The 23,592-nt window shown below is 39.6% G+C and overlaps 1 protein-coding gene across 9 annotated transcripts in view; it reads left to right on the top strand.

The window, feature by feature from the left end:
- Nucleotides 1–23,592, top strand: part of F8 (coagulation factor VIII) — a 201,958-nt gene that overhangs the window by 15,416 nt on the left and 162,950 nt on the right. For all 9 annotated transcript variants that reach the window (XM_052171818.1, XM_052171820.1, XM_052171819.1 and 6 more), the window contains 2 exons: nucleotides 1,643–1,764; nucleotides 3,149–3,271. In XM_052171818.1, coding sequence (XP_052027778.1) covers nucleotides 1,656–1,764; nucleotides 3,149–3,271 — 232 coding nt within the window. In that variant the 5' untranslated portion in view covers nucleotides 1,643–1,655. The remainder of the gene's footprint in view (nucleotides 1–1,642; nucleotides 1,765–3,148; nucleotides 3,272–23,592) is intronic.

Genomic DNA, 23,592 nt, shown 5'->3' with positions numbered 1-23,592 from the left:
TGAGCCATCTCTCCAGCCCCTCTACTGCTCATTCCTTATGGTTCCTGTTTTATATAACTACAGAGGACCTGCACACACATGTGTGGCAGGGCAGGGCAGAATTTGCTCTATTGGCAGACAGATACAGTTCTGTGTTTTGTTAAAAGAATTCATGCATCACATTTCTCATCCATACTGTGTGTTACATTTTTGCGGAACAAATACAGGAACGTACTGGGTGGCTCCACCATGGTATGTGTCCAGATGGATTTTCCCATGGTCACCATAGTGTCTCCATAGTTTAGGTGTCTGCATGTTTCACAAAGGAGGTTATTTTATTTTATTTTTATTTCATATGTATGAGTGTTTTGCCTGAATGTATATGTATGTTTACCGCATGTGTACAGAAGCTAGAAGAGACTATTAGATCCTCTGGAATTGGAGTTAGAGACAATTAAGAGTGGTTATGTGAGTGCTGGGAATTGAACTTGGGTTCTCTGACAAAGCAACAAGTGCTCTTAACTTCTGAGCTATTTCTCCAGTCCCCCACCCCCAGTGGAGGAGGTCTTATAAGCTTGTTCCTAACCTTTATGTGTAATGCACTTGTTGCACTTAAGTTTTCAGATTTATAAGCAGGTACTCTGCCCAAGTTTAGAGGTTATCATTTTTAGGCATTTATAGCTTGTAGGCATAATCTTTTTGTGCACTGTGTAAAGATTATCCTTGTATTAATCAAGTGCTTATTTCTCTGCCCTCACGCCTTGTTGCAATCCAGACATGGCATTGTAATGCTTATCCCAAATATCTCCTATTTCAACTTTGTGTAAACAATGCTCACCATTTATTCTCTGCCTTGTCAATAAAAGCTGGTCAGCTAATGATTGGGCAGAAGAGACTTCTGGGAATGAAGTCATAGGGTGGGACTGCTGACATCCAGGGGAGGAGGAGAGAGAGAAGAAGGGGTATTCAGACAAGAAGAAGGTGAGAAGGGACATGCTGGGAGAACATACCTGAAGCCCAAAGGGCAAGACCAATAATAAAATGCATGCATCTCAGGGATTTTGCCTAGGAGGGAGCCAGATTAGCCTAGAGGATTAGAATAGATCAAGGTTTTGTGCTGTAAAGTTTGTTTAAATAAATCTAGAAATCTCAGTCTCATTCACTTGGGAGCTAGCCAGGAAGATTGAGAAATACTGATACTTTAAAAAATACATTCACAATAGCTGACATTAAATTGTCCAAACCAAAGTAGACAAAAAAAAATACTTTCAAGTAGCATTGTTTAAATACTGATAGTTTTTGTTTGTCTTTATGTGACTTTTATGGCTTTGGTTGGATAAAGGTCTTGCTTTATGAAGTAAATTCTTGAGCAAAAGCTAACCTTAATTTTACAGTTTTGAAATAAACACACAAAAATTACTGTCTGAATTTTCTTCATTTTTGTTCTTTCTTGTGCATACAGAAAATTGTTGTGGAAAGGCAGGGCAACATATGAATCAATAATTATAGGAAAGTAAAGGAAGCAATTTCAGGATGTATTTGCAAGTTCTGATTTGCCTATAGATATTAGAAGAGAGTGGGATAAAAAACTGGGTTTCCAGCTGATTTTTGAAGTGGAATCAAAGTCCTTTAAAATGAATGACATTTTCTTTTCTTTATTTAGATTTCTTCCTAGAATGTCAACATCTTTTCCATTCAACACCTCCATCATGTATAAAAAGACTGTGTTTGTAGAGTACACGGACCAGCTTTTCAACATTGCCAAGCCCAGGCCACCCTGGATGGGTAATAAAAACAATATTGAGTGCTAATTATGATACTAGGTACCTCATTTCTTAGCAAAGACTCTTAACCTCAGGCGGGCTGCACTTACAGAGGGTGGTTACCAAGGGTTATATTCTTTAACCAGGTATCTTTAACTACCTTCAGGGAAATAAACTGGCTGTATTTTCTGTCTTCTCTGCTTCTACAAGCTTGGCCTTGGATTATTTCCTTTTCTTTCCCTCTTCAATCCAGTTTTATCTTCTACAGTTTTGTAGCTTTAAAATTTCATCTATGTTCTAATGACTCCACTTCTATATTTATTTGACACTTTCTCTGAATATTAACTGTTCATCTCCACTTAGATGTCAAAAACTTATAGCATGGATCTTAAGATATTTTTTGCATTAGGAAAGTTTTTATCAATGCTAGAGATCCAACCCAGGACCTTGCACATGTTAAGCAAGTGTTCTGCTACTGAGTAACACCATTATTACCTGTGTTAGAATTGTTGAGGAGGACTGTAGGAGAGAAATACTCTCAATTCTAAGGAGTTGTCTTTTTAGAATTAAAACTTTTTTCCATGTAGTAGCCACAAACTGGTTCATCAACCCCAGACCCATGACTCCTCTGCAATCTGTATGAAAGAAGGCTAGTAAAAAAAATTTAAAAAAAGAAGGCTAGTAATGTATAAGATTTACTTTTGAGAATTTATTTGTAAAACGTTCTTAGTATGTTCCCTACTCCAAGATAGGAGGTAAGCCACTTGGAAAGGAAAACCATTACCACCTATTAATATTCAATGGTTACTAGAGACTTGGTCAGAATTCAAGAAAGAGAAAATCCACAGAATACAGTTAAAAACTGTGGTCATCTTGGAAAAACAAAGATATTTCATAGATTTACTCCACTGTTTTTAGTTCATTCAATAAACTGTTTATAGGCATCTTATAAAAAAATCCAGACTATAATTCTTAATTTCCTCTTGATTTCTGTGTTGTAAACTAACCTGTCATAATCTAAATGCAATCATAGGAATCATCCCATGATCTATTTTTTTCCTTCCTCCCTCACATAAGTAAGATCCTCCATATTATGTTCCCTGTATACTTCTATAATCTTATTTTCTATTCTACCAACCATTCATGTTAATTCAGCCATTTTATTCAACGATGCCAAATTTATTTATTGAGACATTTGAATTTGTTTTTTGCTTTTAATGCTGTTCTTCTAGATAGTAAATTAATGAATACTTTGAATGATTTGTCAGATATATTTCCTCAGAACAACGCTGAGGCTGAACTAGGGTTAATCATCAGCTTCTGCTGTGACTTTAACTCCTACTTTTATAATGACAGGAGTTCTGGTATCCTTCAAGTAACTTTTGGGGGATATCTTATTTTAACAGGTCTGCTAGGTCCTACCATTTGGACTGAGGTTCATGACACTGTGGTCATTACACTTAAAAACATGGCTTCTCATCCTGTCAGTCTTCATGCTGTTGGTGTTTCTTACTGGAAATCTTCTGAGGGTAAGTCAAATTCTCTCCTATTGCCCTGCCATTCTAGTTGTAGAACAATGAGAAGTATGTTCTTGATAATAAGGGCCATGTTACTCCATTTTGGATCACTATAAAATAAAATACTTAGCTAGATACCTTGCAAAGTCAGAGGATTATTTAATTTAATAGTTCTGAGTTCTGAGAGCATCAACTATAGTGACTACTCCATATAATACAGTATAATAAGTGATCATAGATGTAAACATCTGGAACAATGAGCCAAAATTTACCTTTCCTTCTTAATTGTCTCAGTACCATTACACTGGGACAAAGTCTCCAGCACAAGAAACTATGAGGGGCATGACTAAACCATAACAATGTCATACCTTGAATTCTATCCATTCTCTTGTATATAAGTATTAAAATTTAATAACAGTATCAGCAATAATTGCTTATATGTTCAAGGCCATGTGCTTGCCAATGGTAGAATCAGGTCCACAAGTAGGCCCATCCAACTCTAAAACTTAAACTCTGAAACACTGTTCTACAGTACAGGGATTTGTATAGATGTTGAATCTTGTTTATATAACTGGAAAGTTCCGTGAAGTAAACTTGGTGTGGCTGGATCCAAAGATTCAGTGATGCTTTCAGCATCATTTTTCTCTCACAATTTCTGTTCTGTATTCCTTTCTCTTTTGCTTCATTTTTGGGTAGACTTCATTAACATTATGACAAAGCCACTGAAAACTCAAGATTTGCTTTGATTTTTTTTACATAAGGAAATATCTTTTTTTTTCTTTTTAGTATTTATTGATGTTGGAAACTCTGGAAGAGCTATATGGAGAAGAAGAGCATAAGCATTATTTAATTTGCCTATGAAAAGGTCTTGTCACACAAGAGTTTCACTAATATAAACTTACATAAGTAGTTCACAAGAAAGGACAATACTCAAGAAGCAATGTAATCTTTAATTGAGGCCGTCACCATTCGTGGTCTCTGATGTTAGTTTTATAGTTTGTATCTCAAAGATAATAGAATGTAAATATTTCAAGATTGGTTCATTGTGTACATTTGTTGTTTCTGTAACATATAATACCTAGCATGTACTCATTGTTCCATATAAGAACAAAAGTATGAAAAACAGCATTTGTTTTTTCTTCCTAAAATTATATATGTTCCTTGCCCTTTAGACTTATTTTTTATGGGGGCTGAAGTATAGCTCAGTGATAGAGCACTTGTCTAACATGTTTTATTCTATATATTGGGAGCATGAAAACACCAAAGCATTGCTAATAAAGCTTGATAGTACACACCTCTAATCTCAGCACTCAGGAGGCTGAGTCGGGAGGATCACTATAAATTCTAGGCTAACCTGAGCTATAAAGATTCTATATTTAAGAAAATGCCACTTCAAGGCTGGAGAGATGGCTCAGCTGTTAAGAGCACTGACTGATCTTCCAGAGGTCCTGAGTTCAATTCCCAGCAACCACATCTGTAATGGGATCAGATTAAAAATATATTTGGCACCATCATCAGGGCTAAGAACCTTTGGCTAAATAGTTCATAGGCCTTAGGAGAAGAATGTACCACTGTTCTCCTAAATAGACATAGTACTACTAAACATAGTCCCAATGACTTATTGATATGCCCAGAGGTTACTGTGTCTCTCAATCCTTATCAGACAAGCTTCTTCTTCTTCTTCTTCTTCTTTTTTTTTTTTTTTAGAAGATGGCTACTAACACACAGACTCATACTGGTCAAGGTGCAGAGAATAAGAGACTATGGAATTCCCAGCCCTAAATAAAACATATATTCCACATCCCCTTCACCCAAGGCTCGGGGATCATTGCAGAAAAAAGAACAAAAAGCTTTCAAGAGCCAGAGGCAGTGGATAACTACAAGGAAGCAGTGTCTTCTGGAGACAATGGGGCAGTTGCAAATATGAATTCACAGTGGTTGTGGGCTGTGACAACTTTCCTTTTGTTTGTTAGTTTTTTTGTTATTTTGTTGGATTTTGTTGTTTTTTGTTTTTGTCTTTTGTTTGTTTGTTTGTTGAAAGAGGGTTTTGCTGTGTAGCCCTGGCTGTCCAGGAAATTGCTGTATAGACTAGGCTGGCCTTGAGGCTGAAGTTACCTTCTTTTTAACAGTAGCTATGGATATCAAAGTTAAGTTCTTGTGGGTCTGCCCATCTTCATGGACCTTAGGCCAGCCTATACAGTCCATAAGGACAGTGGGAGCAGAGGCATTGGAGGTGGGTTTCAGAAGCCCTGTAGATAAGTACTGTGAATTACCACACGGAGACGGATTGTCAGTGGGCAGATCAACTTTACTTATGGTGATTACAGACAAATAATAGTTGCATATATTTAAAAAAACAGAACAAAATTTTATTGAGTATTTTTGCATCAATATTCATAAGAGAAATTGATTTAAAGTTCTCTTTTTTGTTGGATCTTTGTGTGGTTTTGGTATCAGTGAAACTGTGTGGCTTCATAGAATGAGTTGGGTAGTGTTCCTTCTGTTTCTATTTAGTGGAATAGTTTGAAGAGTATTGGTGTTAGGTCTTCTTTGAAGGTCTGATATAATTCTGCACTAAAACCATCTGGTCCTGTGCTTTTTTTTTTTCTGGTTGGGAGACTGTCAATGGCCGCTTCTATTTCTTTAGGGGTTATGGGTCCATTTAGATGGTCTATCTGATCCTGATTTAACTTTGGTATTTGGTATCCATCTAGGAAATTGTCCATTTCATTCAGATTGTCCACTTGTGTTGAGTATAGGCTTTTGTAGTAGGATCTGATGATTTTTGAATTTCCTGAGTTTCTGTTGTTTTTTCTCCCTTTTCATTTCTGATTTTGTTAATTTGGATACTATCTCTGTGCCCTCTGGTTAGTCTGGCTAAAGGTTTATCTATCTTGTTGATTTTCTCAAAGAACCCGCTCCTACTTTTGTTAATTCTTTGTATAGTTCTTTTTGTTTCAACTTGGTTGATTTCAGCCCTGAGTTTCATGATTTCCTGCCTTCTACTCCTCGTGGGTGTATTAGTTTCTTTCTGTTCTAGAGCTTTCAGGTGTGCTGTTAAGCTGCTAGTGTATGCTCTCTCCAGCTTCTTTTTGTAGGCACTCAGAGCTTTGACTTTTCGTTTTAACACTGCTTTCATTGTGTCCCATAAATTTGGGTATGTTGTGCCTTCATTTTCATTAAATTCTAAAAAGTCTTTGATTTCTTTCCTTATTTCTTCCTTGATTAAGGTATTATTGAGTAGAGAATTGTTCAGCTTCCATGTGTATGTGGGCTTTCTGTTTTTGTTGCTATTGAAGACCACCCTTACTCCATAGTGATCTGATAATAGGCATGGGATTAATTCAGTCTTCTTATATCTGTTGAGGTCTGTTTTGTGACCAATTATATGGTCAATTTTAGAGAAGGTACTATGAGGTATCCGGGACTTGTTGTTATGGGAGAATTGGGTTCGGATGGTGCCATTTTGCCTTGATTTCTGTTAGTAATGGTCCTATGTTTGCCTTTTGCCATCTGGTTATCTCTGGTGTTAGTTGTTCATGCTGTCTCTGGCAGGTGCTTGTCCCTCCTGTATGCCTGTAAGCCTGTCTCAGCACCCCTGGGTGACCAGCTTTCCCCTGGCACCCAGCTGCCCAGCACCTGGATGCATGTGGGGCCCTGGTGGGCTGTGTCCCAAGCAATCTTATATTCGGGTGATCTCTGAGTATCTGGCTGTACCTGGCTGCTCAGTCACAGGAGCAAAGATGGTGGTGGCCTCACCTCTAAACACAGAACTCCATGCAAGGCAGATGTTCCCTGGCATGGTAGATATCCCCTGGCAGGGTAGGTGCACAGATGGTTGTGGTGCTGCCTAGCTCCTGGGTGCAGGTGGATCCCTGGTGAGCCATGTCCCAAGTGATCTTCTACTCAGGTGATCTCTGCGTACCTGTCTGCATCTGGCTGCTCAGTCACAGGAGCAAAGATCGAAAGTCTGTTTCTTATGTAGAATGCATTAGCAACTATGAGGTTAACATACTTCTGAGCTGACAGTTGTAGAGGTATTTTAATCCAGCGGCATGACTGTTCTGGCACTGGATCACATCCAATGACCTTCCAGGCCTATATGATCTGACCAGAATTGCAGACATGCCCTGGATTACAATATTATCTGGAATACAGACACCTTCTTAGTACATACCTTTAATTCCTAACAATGAAGGTAAGGTTAGTTTGTAGAAGAAAGTACCCACCTTTGAAACTGATGTCTAATTAAGGGGCAGACATTGATAAATCAGAGAATGATTTGACAGAAAGATTCAGATATAGAATATGCTTAACTCAAGTGAGGACAGGGAAAAGAGGCTCCTTAAGAGCAGAAGAGGAGAGAGAGAGAGAGAGAGAGAGAGAGAGAGAGAGAGAGAGAGAGAGAGAGAGAGAGAGAGAGAGAGAGAGAAGAGAGGTATATATATGCCAGTTTTATAGAGACAGGTTGCACAGAGAGCAAGAAAGAATGAGCCAGAGAAGGAGGAGCCAGAAGATTAGAACATATTGCCAAAGTTAGTATGAGTCAAGCAGAGCAATTTAGGAAAAACTCAAGAGAAGCCTGATTGAAGTTAGACATAGAGTGTGAGTGCCTGTCTAGTTTTAAAGGTAAAATATGCTAGCTTTTTTCATAATTTAGTTATATTCACATTACATCCTAATCACAACCCTTACCTTCCTCTTCTAGTTCTACCCTCACAAACGCCTCCTCCCATTATTCCTTCCCTTTTCCTTACCCCCTCTTTGGTGCTCTTATTCCCTGCCCTGGGACTAAGTCACAGCAGGACTAATCCCCTCCTCTCACACTGAGGCCCAACCAGGCAGTCCAGCTAGGGGAAGGGGATTCAATGGCAGGCAAAAGTCAGAGATAGGCTTTGCTCCAGTTGTTAGGGGCCCCACATGAAAACCAAGCTGCACATCTTCCACAAATATGTGAGGTACCTAGGTCCATCCTCTGGATGCTTTTTTGGTTGGTAGTTCAGTCTCTGTGAGTTCCCATGGGCCCAGGTTAGTTGACTCTGTAGGTCTTTTTGTGTCTTTGACACCTCCAGCCCACTCAGTTCTATCCAACTCTTCCACAAGTCTTCCTGAGCTCCACCTGATGTTTGGGTCTCTGCATCTGTTTCCATCAGCTGCTGGATGAAACCTCTCAGAGGAAAGTTAAGTTAGGCTCCTGACTGCAAGCATAGCAGCGTATCATTAATAGTGTCAGGTTGGCTCTCTCCCATGGGATGGGTCTCAAGATATGGCAGTCATTGGTTGGCAATTCCCTCAGTCTCTGCTCTATCTTTATCACTGTGCATCTTGTAGGCAGGACAAATTTGGTGTTGAAAGTTTTGTGGGTTGGTTGATGTCCCTCTCTTTCCAGTGTAAGTCCTGTACTGCAGGAGGTAGCCACTTCAGTCTCTATATCCCCTACTGCTAGGAATCTCAGTTAGGTTCACCCCCATAGACTTCCCATAGCCTCTCTCATCCCAGGTCTTTAGCTAGTCCCAGAGATGACTCTCAATGATTTCCATTCTCATTGCCAGCCTTCTGCTGCTCCACTCCCTCCACATCTGATCACTGTCCCTATACCCATTCTCATCCCTTCTTGCACTGTTACATATGTATCTGGAGCCATGGATCCCTCCATGTACACTCCTTGGTTGGTAGTCTAGACCCTGGGAGCATGTACCACATATTTTCTTTATCCATACTTCAGTTGATGGACATCTAGGTTGTTCCTAGTTTCAAGCTATTTCGAATAAAGCTGCTATGAATATAGTTGAACAAGTGACCCTGTGGTATAGTGTGGCATCTTTTGGGTATATGCCCAGGAGTCCAGGAGTAATATTGCTGGGTCTTAGGGTAGAAATATTCCTAATTTTCTAAGAAACCAGCAAATTGACTTCCACAGTGGATAGTAGCATGATTATTCTGAACTTTATGGCTGGTGTTTATATATAAGTGAGTACATGCCATACAGATGTGTCTTTTTGGGTCTGGGCTACCTCACTTGGTACGATATTTTCTAGTTCCATCCATTTGCCTAAGAACTTCATGATTTCTTGGTTTTTAATAGCTGAATACTATTCCATTGTGTAGATGTACTACATTTTCTTTGGTTGAGGGATATCTAGGTATTTCTAATTTGTGGCTACTATGAATAATGCTGCTGTGAACATAGTTGAGCATGTGTCCATATGGTATTGTGGCGCATCTTTCAGGTATATACCCAGGAGTGGTATAGCTGGTCTTGAGGTAAAGATTCCCAATTTTCTGAGGAACCACCAAATTGATGTGCAAAGTGGTTGTACAAGCTTGCACTCCTATCAGCAATGAAAGAGAGGTTCCCTTGTTCTGCACCCTAGCCTGAGGTTGTTTTTGTTTTCTTTTTTTACATGAGGGAGGCTGTTTAATGGGCAAAGGACAGGACAAAATAGAAAACCTTCCAAGGACTGGCCATGGGAAAAGACCACACAGACAACAGAGGCTGGTGGGGGGGACTGCTCAGTTACCTGAGGGAAGGGGAGGCATGTTCCCAGGGACATTTGAGGGGAGTGGAGGTCTTAACATAGGAGGCATAGGAACAGGATGCACCCCAGGATTTGAGGGGTGAACCCCTGGAGGTTCTCCTGTATTTCTTTATGGAAGTTATTTATGTTCTTCTTAAAGTCCTCTATCATTATCATGAGAAGTGATTTTAAATCAGAGACTTGCTTTTCTGATGAGTTGGGGTATCCAGGGCTTGCTGTGATGGGAGAACTAGATTCTGATGATCCCAAGTAGCTTTGGTTTCTGTTGCTTATGTTCTTGCAGTTACCATCTGGTTATCTCTGGTGTTAGCTGGTCTTGCTGTCTCTGACTGTGACTTGTCCCTCCTGCAAGCCTGTGTGTCAGTACTCCTGGGAGACCAGTTATCTCCAGGAGGAATTTGGGTATGGAGAGCTGTAACAAGGGTCAGCTCTGGGGTGGAAACCAGAAGGATCCTGTCCCTGACTGTTCCTTGGTTCCTGTGTCCTGATGGCTCTTGGCAGGTCCCTCTTGAGCCAAGAATTTGAGCAGAAGTGGTGGTCTTACCTGTGCTCACAGGTGTGTTGGCACTCCTGGGAGACTAGCTCTTTCCTGGCAGTATTTTCTATGGAAAGCTTTGGCACAGGATCAGTTCCAGGTGCAGAAGGAAACTGGAAGGATCCTGTCCCAGGCTGCTCCTTGGTTCCTGTGTCCTGATGGCTCCCAGCGGATCCCTCTGAGCAGAAGTGGTTGTCTTACCTCTGCTCACAGGCGTGCCCACACTCTTGGGAGACCAGCTGTGTCCCGGCAGTATTTGGGTATGGAGCGCTGTGGCACAGGATCAGCTCTGGATGCAAATGGAAACTGAAAGCAATAGTTTTTTACATGGCCTTGCCTTATCGTAGTGTACACCTGTGACTTTATCCTTGGACCTAAATGTTTTTCCTTGAAGACAAATTTGTTCCTATTCCTCTTTTTAGTGTGATGATGAAAGCTGATTGTATTTCTTATCATGTAGTCTTTATTTACTATTATGAGGAGTGGGCACATTCTATTCTTGATTCTAACTTTATTACATCTTTCTAGCAAAGCAATTCAGACCATCTCTTAAAATTTCTTCCTGAAATATTTTGAGTCAAATCAGGTATTTTGTAGAATCATTAATGCATCTAAACATCATTAATTCATGAAAGTTCATCTTTATGTTGATCTGCAGGACATCTGATCAACAGGGTGGGCTAATGCCTAGGGACTATTATATTAATTTAATAATGATAGAAAAAGCATATCTTGAGATGAAGTCTCTGAGCCTTGCTATCGAGCTCACCCATCAAAGACCAACATTGGGCCAACTCCAGGAAGGCTTCTTGCTAGCCTTAGCCTATCCTAGATGGCTCCTGAAAAGGGTTGAGGTAGTAATGCATTTTGGCTAACTAGACAAAGTATTATCATCTGATTTATTTTTTTTTTTTTTTTAAGATTTGGTTTTTTCGAGACAGGGTTTCTCTATATAGCCCTGGCTGTCCTGGAGACCAGGCTGGCCTCGAACTCAGAAATCCGCCTGCCTCTGCCTCCCAGAGTGCTGGGATTACAGGCGTGCACCACCACTGCCTGGCTTATCATCTGATTTTTAAGTTTATTGGTGCTAAGTGAAGTGGTGGTTATGGGCTTTCCAGAATATTGAGATAACAGAGCATGAGTATTACAAGTGTAGCATTATGACCTCTTAGGAGAATTTTTCAGTGTCAACTATGGATTTCTGAGCTGGACAGTGGAAATGTGCTGCTCAGTGGTATGTCAATTGGCATTATAGGTAGCCATTTGTCCCTTACACTAGGGAGTTTCCTTTTGACTTAGCATTTCACCTGTTAGGTGGGACAATTGACATTAGGACATTGTCATCAGGGCCCAGGAAAGCTGAAAGGCTAGTCAAAGGCTGGGCAATGGGGCATTATCAGAATCATCTGAATATCTGATCCAACTGAAAGGCAGGGAGCAATCATATGGACTAGAATGGTTAAAATAAGCTCTCAGCTAATCCAGAGCTCAGCAGTTTGCAGTCCACAAGTGTTCCCTGAATGGAGTCTGTCAGCCAGGTGAAAATCTGCTGAGACAAATATAGACTAGGGACTGAAGTTAAAATTGTCTAGTAATTGGAGAAGGTAATAAACTCCAAGATCATGGAGGAAAACCTCATGTTTAAGAACAAGCAGTGTACTTATCTATAGTTCATTTGATCTGTGGCAGGAGGATCCAAGTCTGAAGATATTTTTGACTCCCTGAAGCTTATATGAATTTTAGCTTATAAAAAGAAGGATGTAAAAAAAAAAGTAATTAACAGATGTCTCTAAGACAGACGGAGTACACTCATGCCTTTGAGACCTAGTAAAAGCTATAGGTTTGGGTTAAAAAGCATGAACATTTTTTTGTCATTCTGAGGGCTAGATATATAGATTGAACAGGGATGTGTTTTAGCCTGATGAGAAGCAATTTTCAGTCTATATTTAAAAGACAACCAGAGGGAATTTAAAATCCTGAGCTTGTGATTAAATTGTAAGCTGCCAGTGTTCTATTAATGTATCTGAACTTAATTGATCAATGTTAAAATTCTGAACTTTAAAATAACAGTAGCATTGGGACAGAATATGAAACATTTCCCATTTTTGTATATTTTAAATAATTTTCTTATATTTTCATAACTTACATATATTAAGATATCTTCTTAGACTTTTAACATTTTAATTTGTACTTATTAACCTCAAACATTTTTCTATACCCTTAAACATTTTCTTAGATCCTCAGACCTTATATAAGTTTTAAATTTAACATTTCTTCTAACCAATTATTTATTACGAGATATAGTTAGTTGATTATCGGAAGCAGTCATTTAAATGAAAGAATAGCAAAAGTTACATTAAAATCTGCCTCTCTTATAAGGCCTGTGAAGAAAGCAAACTTGTTTGTTCTTTTTAAATAAGAGACCTAGTAGTTTTAGTTAATGAATTGACTCATGAACTAATATAGTATTGGATTACCTTGAGGTAAGTAACTAGTTGCCTGTTGTTCTCTAGCTGTCAAGTTACAATTAGCTTAGCTGTCAATGTGATCAGAGACTTGAGAAAGAAAAATTGTGATATAAATTCCTATATAATTAAATTAAAATGGCAGAGGCTAGTCCATATCCCATTACCTAGACTGTTGTCACAGGTTCCTGGGGTCTCCATGAGAAGAGGCAATATTTGGCCATCAGGCATAGAAGATTAAGAAGCTTTTTTCTGTGGAGAAGGAATATGGTAGAGACTGACCTCACCTTGTTTAAAGCAATATGTGGAAATCAGTTCTCTAGTTGTCCAGTTTGTCTGCTATTCAGGCTGGGCCCCGACGTGGACAAGGCATTAGGGCAGTTATGTCCAGTAATTATACCATAATTTCGGTGGTATCTTTGGCATGCCCATATCTTCTTGGAGACATTGGGGGAGGGGGTCACTGTTAGGATCTGGGAATCTCTGTATTGTTATAGTAAGTTTAAACATATTAAAGGCCATATTCAGCAGATCTTTGACAGGTTTGAAGGCTAGTACCTACCTAACATATCTGAGTTAAACAATCTTTGTTTGTTTGTTTGTTTGTTTGTTTAGGTTTTTCGAGATAGGGTTTCTCTGTGTAGCCCTGGCTGTTATGAAACTCACTCTGTAGACCAGGCTGGCTTCGAACTCAGAAATCCACCTGCCGCTGCTTCCCAAGTGCTAGGATTAAAAGCATGCGCCACCACTGCCCGGTTAACAATCTTTGTTTTTAGTTATCTGCTTTAAACTGTACCTTGCAAACACAAAACAGGAGACTAAATAAAGCATAATCTTAAAACTAACTGCATCAGTTCTTAGCATGACTTCATATATATTACAGAACAAGTTAAAGGATTTGATCATTTATAAGACTCCTGACTATCAACCCCTGTTAGGTTTAAGCCTTAAACATAAGTTTTGAATTGAGGATCCTCTAACATCAAAATAAAACTTTTTAACCCATAAATATAGTCCATAAAAAGACTGGGGACTTTTCTGACCTTTGTCTGGTATATCATTATAGAAAATAACAATTTCCTGTATGATTAGGTTTAAGCTGAAGGCAGTGTCAATACAGGAAATGGTTAGTAAATTGGGGAAAATGTCAAGGGCCTTGACTGAAGGAGCTTTTATTTTCTCCTTGGGCTGAAAGGAGGGGGTGTGCTGGAGCCTTGCTGGAGCTCAAGGGCAAACTGAAATGAAGGGAGGAGTGGATTTCAAGAGTCAGTGATTCTTAATGTTTTTAAATGTTTTAACCTTTTAATATAGTTATTTTCAGTATTTCATGAATTCATTGTTTCTAATGGCTGAATAGTACTCCATTGTGTATATATACCACATTTTTTGCATCCATTCTTCCATTGAGGGATACCTGGCTTCTTTCCAGGTTCTGGCTATTATAAATAAGGCTGCTATGAACATAGTGGAACACGTATCCTTATTACCTGCTGGGGAATCCTCTGGGTATATGCCCAGGAGTGGTATAGCAGGTTCCTCCAGAAGTGATGTGCCCAGTTTTCTGAGGAACCGCCAGACTGATTTCCAGAGTGGTTGTACCAATTTACAACCCCACCAGCAGTGGAGGAATGTTCCTCTTTCTCCACATCCTCGCCAACACCTGCTGTCTCCTGAATTTTTAATCATAGCCATTCTGACTGGTGTAAGGTGAAATCTCAGGGTTGTTTTGATTTGCATTTCCCTAATGACTAATGAAGTCGAGCATTTTTTAAGATGCTTCTCAGCCATCTGAAGTTCTTTGGGTGAAAATTCTTTGTTTAGCTCTGTACCACATTTTTAATAGGGTTATTTGGCTTTCTGGGGTCTAACTTCTTGAGTTCTTTGTATATATTGGATATTAGCCCTCTATCTGATGTAGGGTTGGTGAAGATCTTTTCCCAATTTGTTGGTTGCGATTTGTCCTTTTGATGGTGTCCTTTGCTTTACAGAAACTTTGTAAGTTTATGAGGTCCCATTTGTCAATTCTTGATCTTAGAGCATATGCTATTGGTGTTCTGTTCAGAAACTTTCCCCCATACCGATGTCCTCAAGGGTCTTCCCCAGTTTCTTTTCTATTAGTTTCAGTGTGTCTGGCTTTATGTGGAGGTCCTTGGTCCATTTGGAGTTGAGCTTAGTACAAGGAGATAAGGATGGATCAATTCACATTCTTCTGCATGCTGACCTCCAGTTGAACCAGCACCATTTGTTGAAAAGGCTATCTTTTTTTCCACTGGATGTTTTCAGCTCCTTTGTCGAGGATCAAGTGGCCATAGGTGTGTGGGTTCATTTCTGGATCTTAAGTCCTGTTCCATTGATCCTCCTGCCTGTCACTGTACCAATACCATGCAGTTTTTAACACTATTGCTCTGTAGTATTGCTTGAGGTCAGGGATACTGATTCCCCCAGAATTTCTTTTGTTGTTGAGAATAGTTTTAGCTATTCTGGGATGGAGCTAGAGAACATCATACTAAGTGAGGTAAGCCAGTCTCAAAAAGTTAATCATGGTATGTACTCACTAATAAGTGGATTAAATTAGCCTAGAAAATTGGAATACCCAAAACATAATCCACACATCAAATGATGTACAAGAAGAATGGAGGAGTGGCCCCTGGTTCTGGAAAGACTCAGTGTAGCAGTATACAGCAAAACCAGAACAGGGAAGTGGGAAAGGGGTGGATAGGAGAACAGGGGGAGGGAAGAGGGCTTATGGGACTTTCGGCGAGTTGGGGGCCAGAAAGGGGAAATCATTTGAAATGTAAATAAAAAATATATCAAATAAAAAATATGCACTGAGAAAAAATAAAAATGGAAACATCTGGAAAAATATAGTTATTTTAATTAAAAATTACTTAATTTTTATTCATGATATTATTACCGTATTTTACAAAGCTATATACCTGATGTGATGAAAAGAAAAAGACAAAGATACAACACATTAAAAAAAAAAAAACAAACAACTCAGGAATGTATATCTAACTGACATCATTCTGAGTCAGAGGTTTTTTTATGTTGCTTTTTTTTATTGAATAATTTTATTTACATTTAAAATGTTAGCCCCTTTCCCAATTCCTTCCCAGACACCCCGTATCCCATTCCCCCTCCTCCTGCTTCTATGAGGGTGTGCCTTCACCCACCCACACACTCCTGCCTCCCTACCCTCGCATTCCCCTGAACTGGGGCATCAAGCCTTCACAAGACCAAGGGCTTTTTCTCCCACTGATGCAAAGGCCATCCTCTGCTACATATACTACTGCTAGAGCCTTGGGTCCCTCCATGTTTACTCCTTGATTGGTGGTTTAGACTCTGAGAACTCTGGTTGGTTGATGTTCAACATCCTTGGTCATCAGGGAAATGCAAATCAAAACAACCCTGAGATTCCACCTTACAGCAGTCAAAATGGCCAAGATCAAAAACTCAGGAGACAGCAGGTGCTGGTGAGGATGTGGAGAAAGAGGAACACTCCTCCACTGCTGGTGGGACTGCAAGCTGGTACAACCACTCTAAAAATCAGTCTGATGGTTCCTCAGAAAACTGGGCATGAGACTATCCGAGGACCCTGTTATACCACTCCTGGGCATATACCCAGAGGATTCTCCAGCATGTAATAAGGACACATGCTCCACTATGTTCATAGCAGCAGTAATTATAATAGCCAGAACCTGTAAAGAACCCAGATGTCCCTCAACAGAGGAATGGATACAGAAAATGTGGTATATTTACACTATGGAATACTACTCAGCTATTAAAAACAATGAATTCTCCAATCACCTCTTTCCTTTTTCTCTGTCCTGATACTCCCCTCCAGTGCTAGATCAAGCCTTTCCAGGATCAAGACCCTCTCCTTACTTTTTCATGGCAGTCATTTGTTATGAGAATGAGTGGAGAGAAGAAGGTTTATGGGACATATGAGGAGGGGGGAACTGGGAAAGGGGAAATCATTTGGAATGTAAACAAAGAATATAGAAAATAAAAATATATAATTTAAAAAATCAAAACAATGAATTCATGGAATTCTTAGGCAAATACATGGAACTTGAAAATATCCTCCTTTATTTACACTATGGAATACTACTCAGCTATTAAAAACAATGAATTCTGGAGCCAGAAAAGGGGAAATAATTTGTAATGTAAATAAAAAATATATTGAATAAAAAAAAAGATTTAGAAAAAAGAACAATAAAAAAGAAAAGAAAAAAAGAAACCAAAAAAAAAAAAACCCACAAAAAACCAACCAAACAAACAAACAAAAAAACCAATGAATTCATGAAATTCTTAGGCAAATGAGTACAACTGGAAAATATCATCCTGAATAAGGTAACCCAATCACAAAAGAACACACATGGTATTCACTTGCTGATAAGTGGATATTATCCCAGAAACTTGGAATTCCCAAGGTACAATTTGCAGACCACATGAAGCTCAAGGAAAAGGAAGACCAAAGTGCGGGGTGCTGCGGTCCTTCTTAGAAGCAGTAACAAAATACTCATGGGAACAAATACAGAGACAAAGTGTGGAACAGAGACTGAAGGAAAGGCCATCCAGAGACTGTACCACCTGTTGATTCATCCCATATACAGTCACCAAACACAGACAGTATTGTGGATGCCAAGAAGTATTTGCTGGCAGGAGCCTGATATAGCTGTCTCCTGAGAGGCCCTGCTAGTGCCTGACAAATACAGAGGTGGGTGCTCACAACCAACCATTGGACTGAGCACAGGGTCCACAATGGAGGAATTAGAGAAAAGACTGAAGGAGCTGAAGGGGTTTCCAGCCCCATAGGAAGAACAATATCAACCAACCAGAGCTCTGAGTCAGAGTTTTTGACTGTGGGATGGCTCTCTTATCTCTCCACTTGATGCCATGTCTTTCTATTGCAGGTGGATTCTACAAGTTCCCTCTCCCCATTTTGGGCATTTCATCTAAGGTCCCTCCCTGTGATTCTTGAGATTCTCTCACCTTCCAGGTCTTTGGTGCATAACAGAGCCCTCTCCACCTCCCAAGGTTGTATATTTCCATTCATTCTGCTGGCCCTCGGGGCTTCACTCCTGGCCCCCCCTATTACCTGATCATGATCCCCCTTTCCCCTGACCCTCCCCCTCCCTTCTCCCAGCCAGGTCCCTCCCTCCCTCTATCCTCTGGTTTCTTCTCCCTCCCTAGTGAGATTGAAGCATCCTCACTTGGGCTCTTTAGTTTGTTAACCTTGAATTCTGTGGATTGTATCTTGGGTACTCTGTACCTTTTAATATCCACTTATTAGTGAGAACATACCATGCTTGTCCTTTTGAGTCTGGGTTATCTCAGTCTGGATGATATTTTCTAGTTTCATCCATTTGCCTGCAAAACTCAGGATGTCCTCATTCTTAATAGCTGAGTAGTAGTATTCAGTTGTGAAAATGAACCACATTTTCTATATCCATCCTTCTGATATGGGATGTCTGGGTTGTTTCCAGTTTCTGGCTATCACAAATAAGGTATGCACATAGTGGGGCTTGTGCCCTTGTGGCATGGTGGGGCATCTTTTGGGTATATACCCAGTTGTGGTATAGCTGGGTCTTTAGGTAGATCTATTTCCAATTTTCTGAGGAACCTGCAGATTGATTTCCAGAGTAGTTGTACCAGTTTTCAATTCCACCAGCAATGTAGGAGTGTTCCCCTCTTTTGATCTTAGCCATTCTGAGTGTTGTGAGGCGGAATCTCAGGATCCTTTTGATTTGCATTTCCCTGATATACTAAGGACTTTGAACATTTCTTTAAGTACTTCTCCACCTTTCAGGATTCCTCTGTTGTGACTTCTCCTTTTAGTTCTATACCCCATTTTTTTGATTGGGTCGTTTGGTTTTTTTTTTTTTTTTTTTTTTTTTTTTTTTTTTGGAGGTTAGCTTCTTCTTTTTTAAAAAGATTTATTTATTTATTTATTTATTTATTTATTTATTTAATACATGTGAGTGCACCACCATTGCTCTCTTCAGACACACCAGAAGAGGGCACCAGACCCTATTACAGATGGTTGTGAGCCACCATGTGGTTGCTGGAAATTGAACTCAGTACCTCTAGAAGAGCAGTCAGTGCTCTTAATTCCTGAGCTATCTCTATAGCCCATGGTGGTTAGCTTCTTGAGTTATTTATATATTTTGGATAGATATTAGCCCTCTAGTAGATGTGGGGTTAGTGAAGATTTTTCCATAATCTGTAGGTTGCTGATTTGTCCTATTGACTACGTCCTTTGCCTTGCAGAAGCTTTCCAGTTTCATGAGGTCCCATTTATCAGTTTTTGATCTTAGAGCCTGAACCATAGGAGTTCTGTTTAGGAACCCTCACCCAACCCCCACCCCGTGCCAATGAGTTTGAGACCCTTTCCTATTTTCTTTTCTATTAGATCCAGTTACTGTTTTTATTTGAACTTTTAGTCTGGAATGAACTACAAGCCAGAAATGGATTTGATCCAAGTCTTGAGGAATAGTGACCATTAAAAAGTTTGGCCCAGGCATGGTGATACATACCTTTAATCCCTAGAGACAAAAGCACAAAAGCAAGTAGGTCTCTGAGTTCAATGCTAGCCTGGGACCGAGCAAGTTCTAGGTAAAGAAAAGCTGAAGTCCAGGCATGGTGGTACATGCCTTCAATCTCAGTATTGAAGAGACACAGCCATGCAAATCTTTGAGTTCATGGTCAGTTCACAGAGTAAGTTCCAAGATAGCCAAGCTTAGATAGTGAAGTAGTTAGAAAACTGAAAGCTGGTGATAATGTAATAGAACAATTGGGCCATGTTCTAGCTCCAGCAAGCAGCAGATCTTGGCAGCTTTGGCCATGTGGCTCTGGCTTTAGATTCAAGAATAGAAGGGACTACTGGGACAATTAATACTGGTTAGTTGGAACTTAGAAATTAGTGGTGATTAAGAGACCAGCAGCATTAAGGTGAAATCTTCTGGGAAGTATTTTCTAAGAGCACAAAGAAGCTGTGTTCCAGAGATAGCTGTACCTCCTGCTGCAGCTCAACTTGGTAATGTGTAAAATCACCCAGGTGGTTTTTGAAGTCATAAAGGGGCTGTGGAGAGCAGATGGGGCTTAAAATTGTGAGAAGCCAAGGAAGACCAGGAATAAAGGAGCCATGCAAAGGATTTGAGGCCACATGAAGAGAGCCAATGACAGGCTATTGGTGAAGCCTCATTGCAACAGAAGACCCCAGCATATTGGAGATGCCAGTACAATGGGATGACTACAAAGAACAGCAGCAGCAGTGGAGTGGAGTCAACCTTAACCTAGAGTGCTACAGAGGTCAGAGCTGGAGAAGTGACCTATGCCCTTTGGAGGAGCCCGGAATACCACGTATGAATCTCAGATATTGAAACAAGAAGCTGTAAATTTGAAGTTGCCTTGACTACCCGAAGATGTTAGACATGTCAGAGCTGTGGTATACCTGCTGAAGAAAGCTGCTCACAGGGAGTGGAACCAGCCCAAGAGAAAGAAATTTATTGAAGTCAACTAAGATGAAAAAGTTAGAGATCTGAATGGCACTTTGACATTGGACATGGGGATCCTGAGTTTGGAGTTTGCCCCCATGTCTTGTTTTCTTGTTTTTGTCCAGTATTTCCACACCATGAAATTTTGGAATGGTAGTATATATCCTGTAATGTTGTACAATCTGCTTTTTGATTTTGATCTAATTGAAGATTATAGTTAAGAAATTACATGAATTGCAGAAGAGACTTTTGAACTTGGAACTTTTAAACATTGTTGAGATTGTGATAGACTATGGGAACTTTTGAAGTTGTACTAAATGTATTTTGTATTATGTTATGACTAGGTATGCCTCCCCGCCCCCCCCCCCCCCCCCCGTGGACTCATGTGTTTGATCAAGCAGATAGAGGCCAAGAAGTGGAATGTGGTGGTTTGAATATGCATGACTCAGGGAATGGCACTATTGGGAGGAGTGTCCTTGTTGGAGTAAATGTGTCCTTGTTAGAAGAAATATGTCATTGTGGGAGTGGGCTTTGAGACCCTGCTCCTCGGTGCCTAGAAGCTAGTAGTCTTCTCCTGTTTGCCTTCAGAAGAAGATATAGAACTCGTAGCTCCTTTTCCAATACCATGCCTGCTTGCATGTTGCCATGCTTCCTTCTATGATGATAATGAACTGAACCTCTGAACCTCTAAGCTAGCCCCAAATATATGTTGTCCCTTATAAGAGTTGCCTTGGTCATAGTGTCTTTTCACAGCAATGGATACCTAACTAAGACAATAAATATGAAGTGTCCTTTCCCATCTTTTTGATCAATTTTGGTTGAAAGTCTATTTTATTAGATATTAGAATGGCTATTCCATCCTGCTTCCTGTGTCTGTTTGCTTGGAAAACCCTTTACTCTGAAGTAATATCTTTCTTTGTTGCAGAAGGATGTTTCTTGTATGCATCAGAATAATGGATCCTGTTTTTGTATCCATTCTATTACCCTATGCCTTTTCATTGGGAAATTGAGTTCATTGATGTTGAGAGGTATTAATAACTAATCAGTGTTAAACCGTGTTATTTTGATGTTTGTGATGTTTGTGTATGTGTATATGTGTGTGCATATGTATGTGTGTGTGTGTGTGTGTGTGTGTGTGTGTGTGTGCTTCCTTTATTATGTTTTCGCTGGTATGGGATTATTTATTTCCTGTGTTTTCTTGTATGCAGTTATCCTCCTTGGGTTGGAGTTTTCCTTCAAATATTTTCTGTAGGACTGGATTTGTAGATAGGTATTTTTTAAATTTGGTTTTTGTCTTTGAATATCTTTTTTTCTCCATCTATGGTGACTGAGAGTTTTTCTGGTTATACTAGTCAAGGTTGGCATCTTTCGTCTCTTAGATGCTGTAAGACATTATCTGTCCAGGCCCTTCTACAGTTTAGTCTCTGTTGAGAAGTCAGGTGTAATTCTGATAGGTTTGCATTTCTGTGTTGTTTGACTTTTTCCCCTTGCAGCTTTTAATAGTCTTTGTTTGTCCTGTAGATTTAGTGTTTTATTATGTGGAAGGAGAATTTTCTTTTCTAGTCTAAGCTAATTGGTGTTCTTTATGCTTCTTGTATGTTTATAGGCATCTCTTTCTTTAGGAAAGCTTTTTTCTATGATTTTTGTTGAGAATAATTTCTATGCCATGGAGCTGTGACTATTCACTTTATTCTATTCCTATTATTCTTAATAATAGGTCATTTTATGATATCCCACCATTCTTGGATGCTTTATATCCTGAATTTTTTTTAGATTTAACATTTTCTTTGACTGATGTATCAGTTTCTTCTGTCATATCTTCTACTCCTGAGATTTTGTCTTCTATCTCTTGTATTCTCTTGATGATGCATCTGTTGTTCCTGTTCTCTTTCATAGGTTTTACATCTCCAGGATTCCCTCGATTGTGTGATTTTTTTTTTATTGCTTCTATTTCCATTTACAGGTCTTATACAGTTTTATTCATTTATTTCACCTGTTTAATTGTATTTTCTTGTATTTTTAAGGGATTCATTAGTTTTGTCTGTAAAGGCCTCTATCTGTTTGATTGTATTTTCCTGTATTTCTTTGGAGGATTTACATCTGTAAAGGCATCTATAATTTTTGTAAGGTTGGATTTAAGGTCATTTTCTTGTGCTTTGATTGTATTAGGATACCTAGGACTTGCTGCAGTGGGATAGCTTTGCTCTGAAAATGCCGTGTTGCCCTGGCTCTTGGTGTTTTGTGTTCATAAGCTATCCTTTAGCCAACTTCTTGTCCTTGGGTATTCCTGGTGTAACTGGTATTCAGAAGGCAGGCCTAATATGGATGGTCCCTGTGCAGAAGTCCTCTGATTGCTAGCCTTTGACTGAATGTTCCTGGTGTAGCAGGCCTGGATGTTCCTTGTTTGATGGGCCTGATGGAAGCTGACAGAGCAGTGACCAGACAATGGAACTCCAGAGACAGCCTCACAGGTAGCTTAGAGAGGCTGCCATGCCCCATGGTATGGGCAGGGGAATTAGGGGGAAGAAATATAATCTGGATGTTTCTTGTTCAATGGGCCCCATGGAGGCCAGCAGAGCAGTGACCAGACCAAAAATACTGGGTTTTGATATGTATGAATTCATAAAGATCTAATTGTACCTTGCTAAACAGAAAAGGAAGATAAGAACTTCCAGAAATAGACTGAATAATGCATTATTAACTTTAATTTTTTGAATGCCAATGAGGCAGGAAAACAGCCACTTAAAGACACTGGATTATAGAAAAAATACTGAATTAGATCTACACGTATACATTAAAGATGTTTTAACATCAGAATGGAAGTCAGGGAATGCATCACACCGGGGAAGAGATTTTGTCTAATTTCCACAGGTGATGAAAGATTAGGGGTTTCACCAAAATTGGTAAAAATCTGATCTGGTGCCCCACCATGCCACAGGGACACATGTTCCACTGTGTTCATAGTGGCCTTATTTGTGATAGCCAGAAGCTGGAAATAACCCAGATGTCCCTCAACAGAAGAATGGATACAGAAAATATGGTTCATTACACAATGAAATACTACACAGTGATTAAAAATGAGGGTATCCTGAGTTTTGCATGCAAATGGGTGGAACTAGAAAGTATGATCCTGAATGAGGTAACTCAGACCCAAAATTACATGCATGAATGGTAGAGATAGAAATGGAGAAGAGCCTGAGGAAAAGAAGGTCCAGTGACAGGCCCAAAGTGGGATCCAGCTCAAGGAGAGGCCCCAAGGCCTAACACTATTACTGAGGCTATGGAGTGCTCAAAA

This window comes from Apodemus sylvaticus, chromosome X, assembly GCF_947179515.1.
Source record: "Apodemus sylvaticus chromosome X, mApoSyl1.1, whole genome shotgun sequence".
Taxonomy (NCBI): Eukaryota; Metazoa; Chordata; class Mammalia; order Rodentia; family Muridae; genus Apodemus; species Apodemus sylvaticus.
Note: the sequence above shows the minus strand (reverse complement) of the source record. Positions and strands in the feature narration are given on the sequence as shown.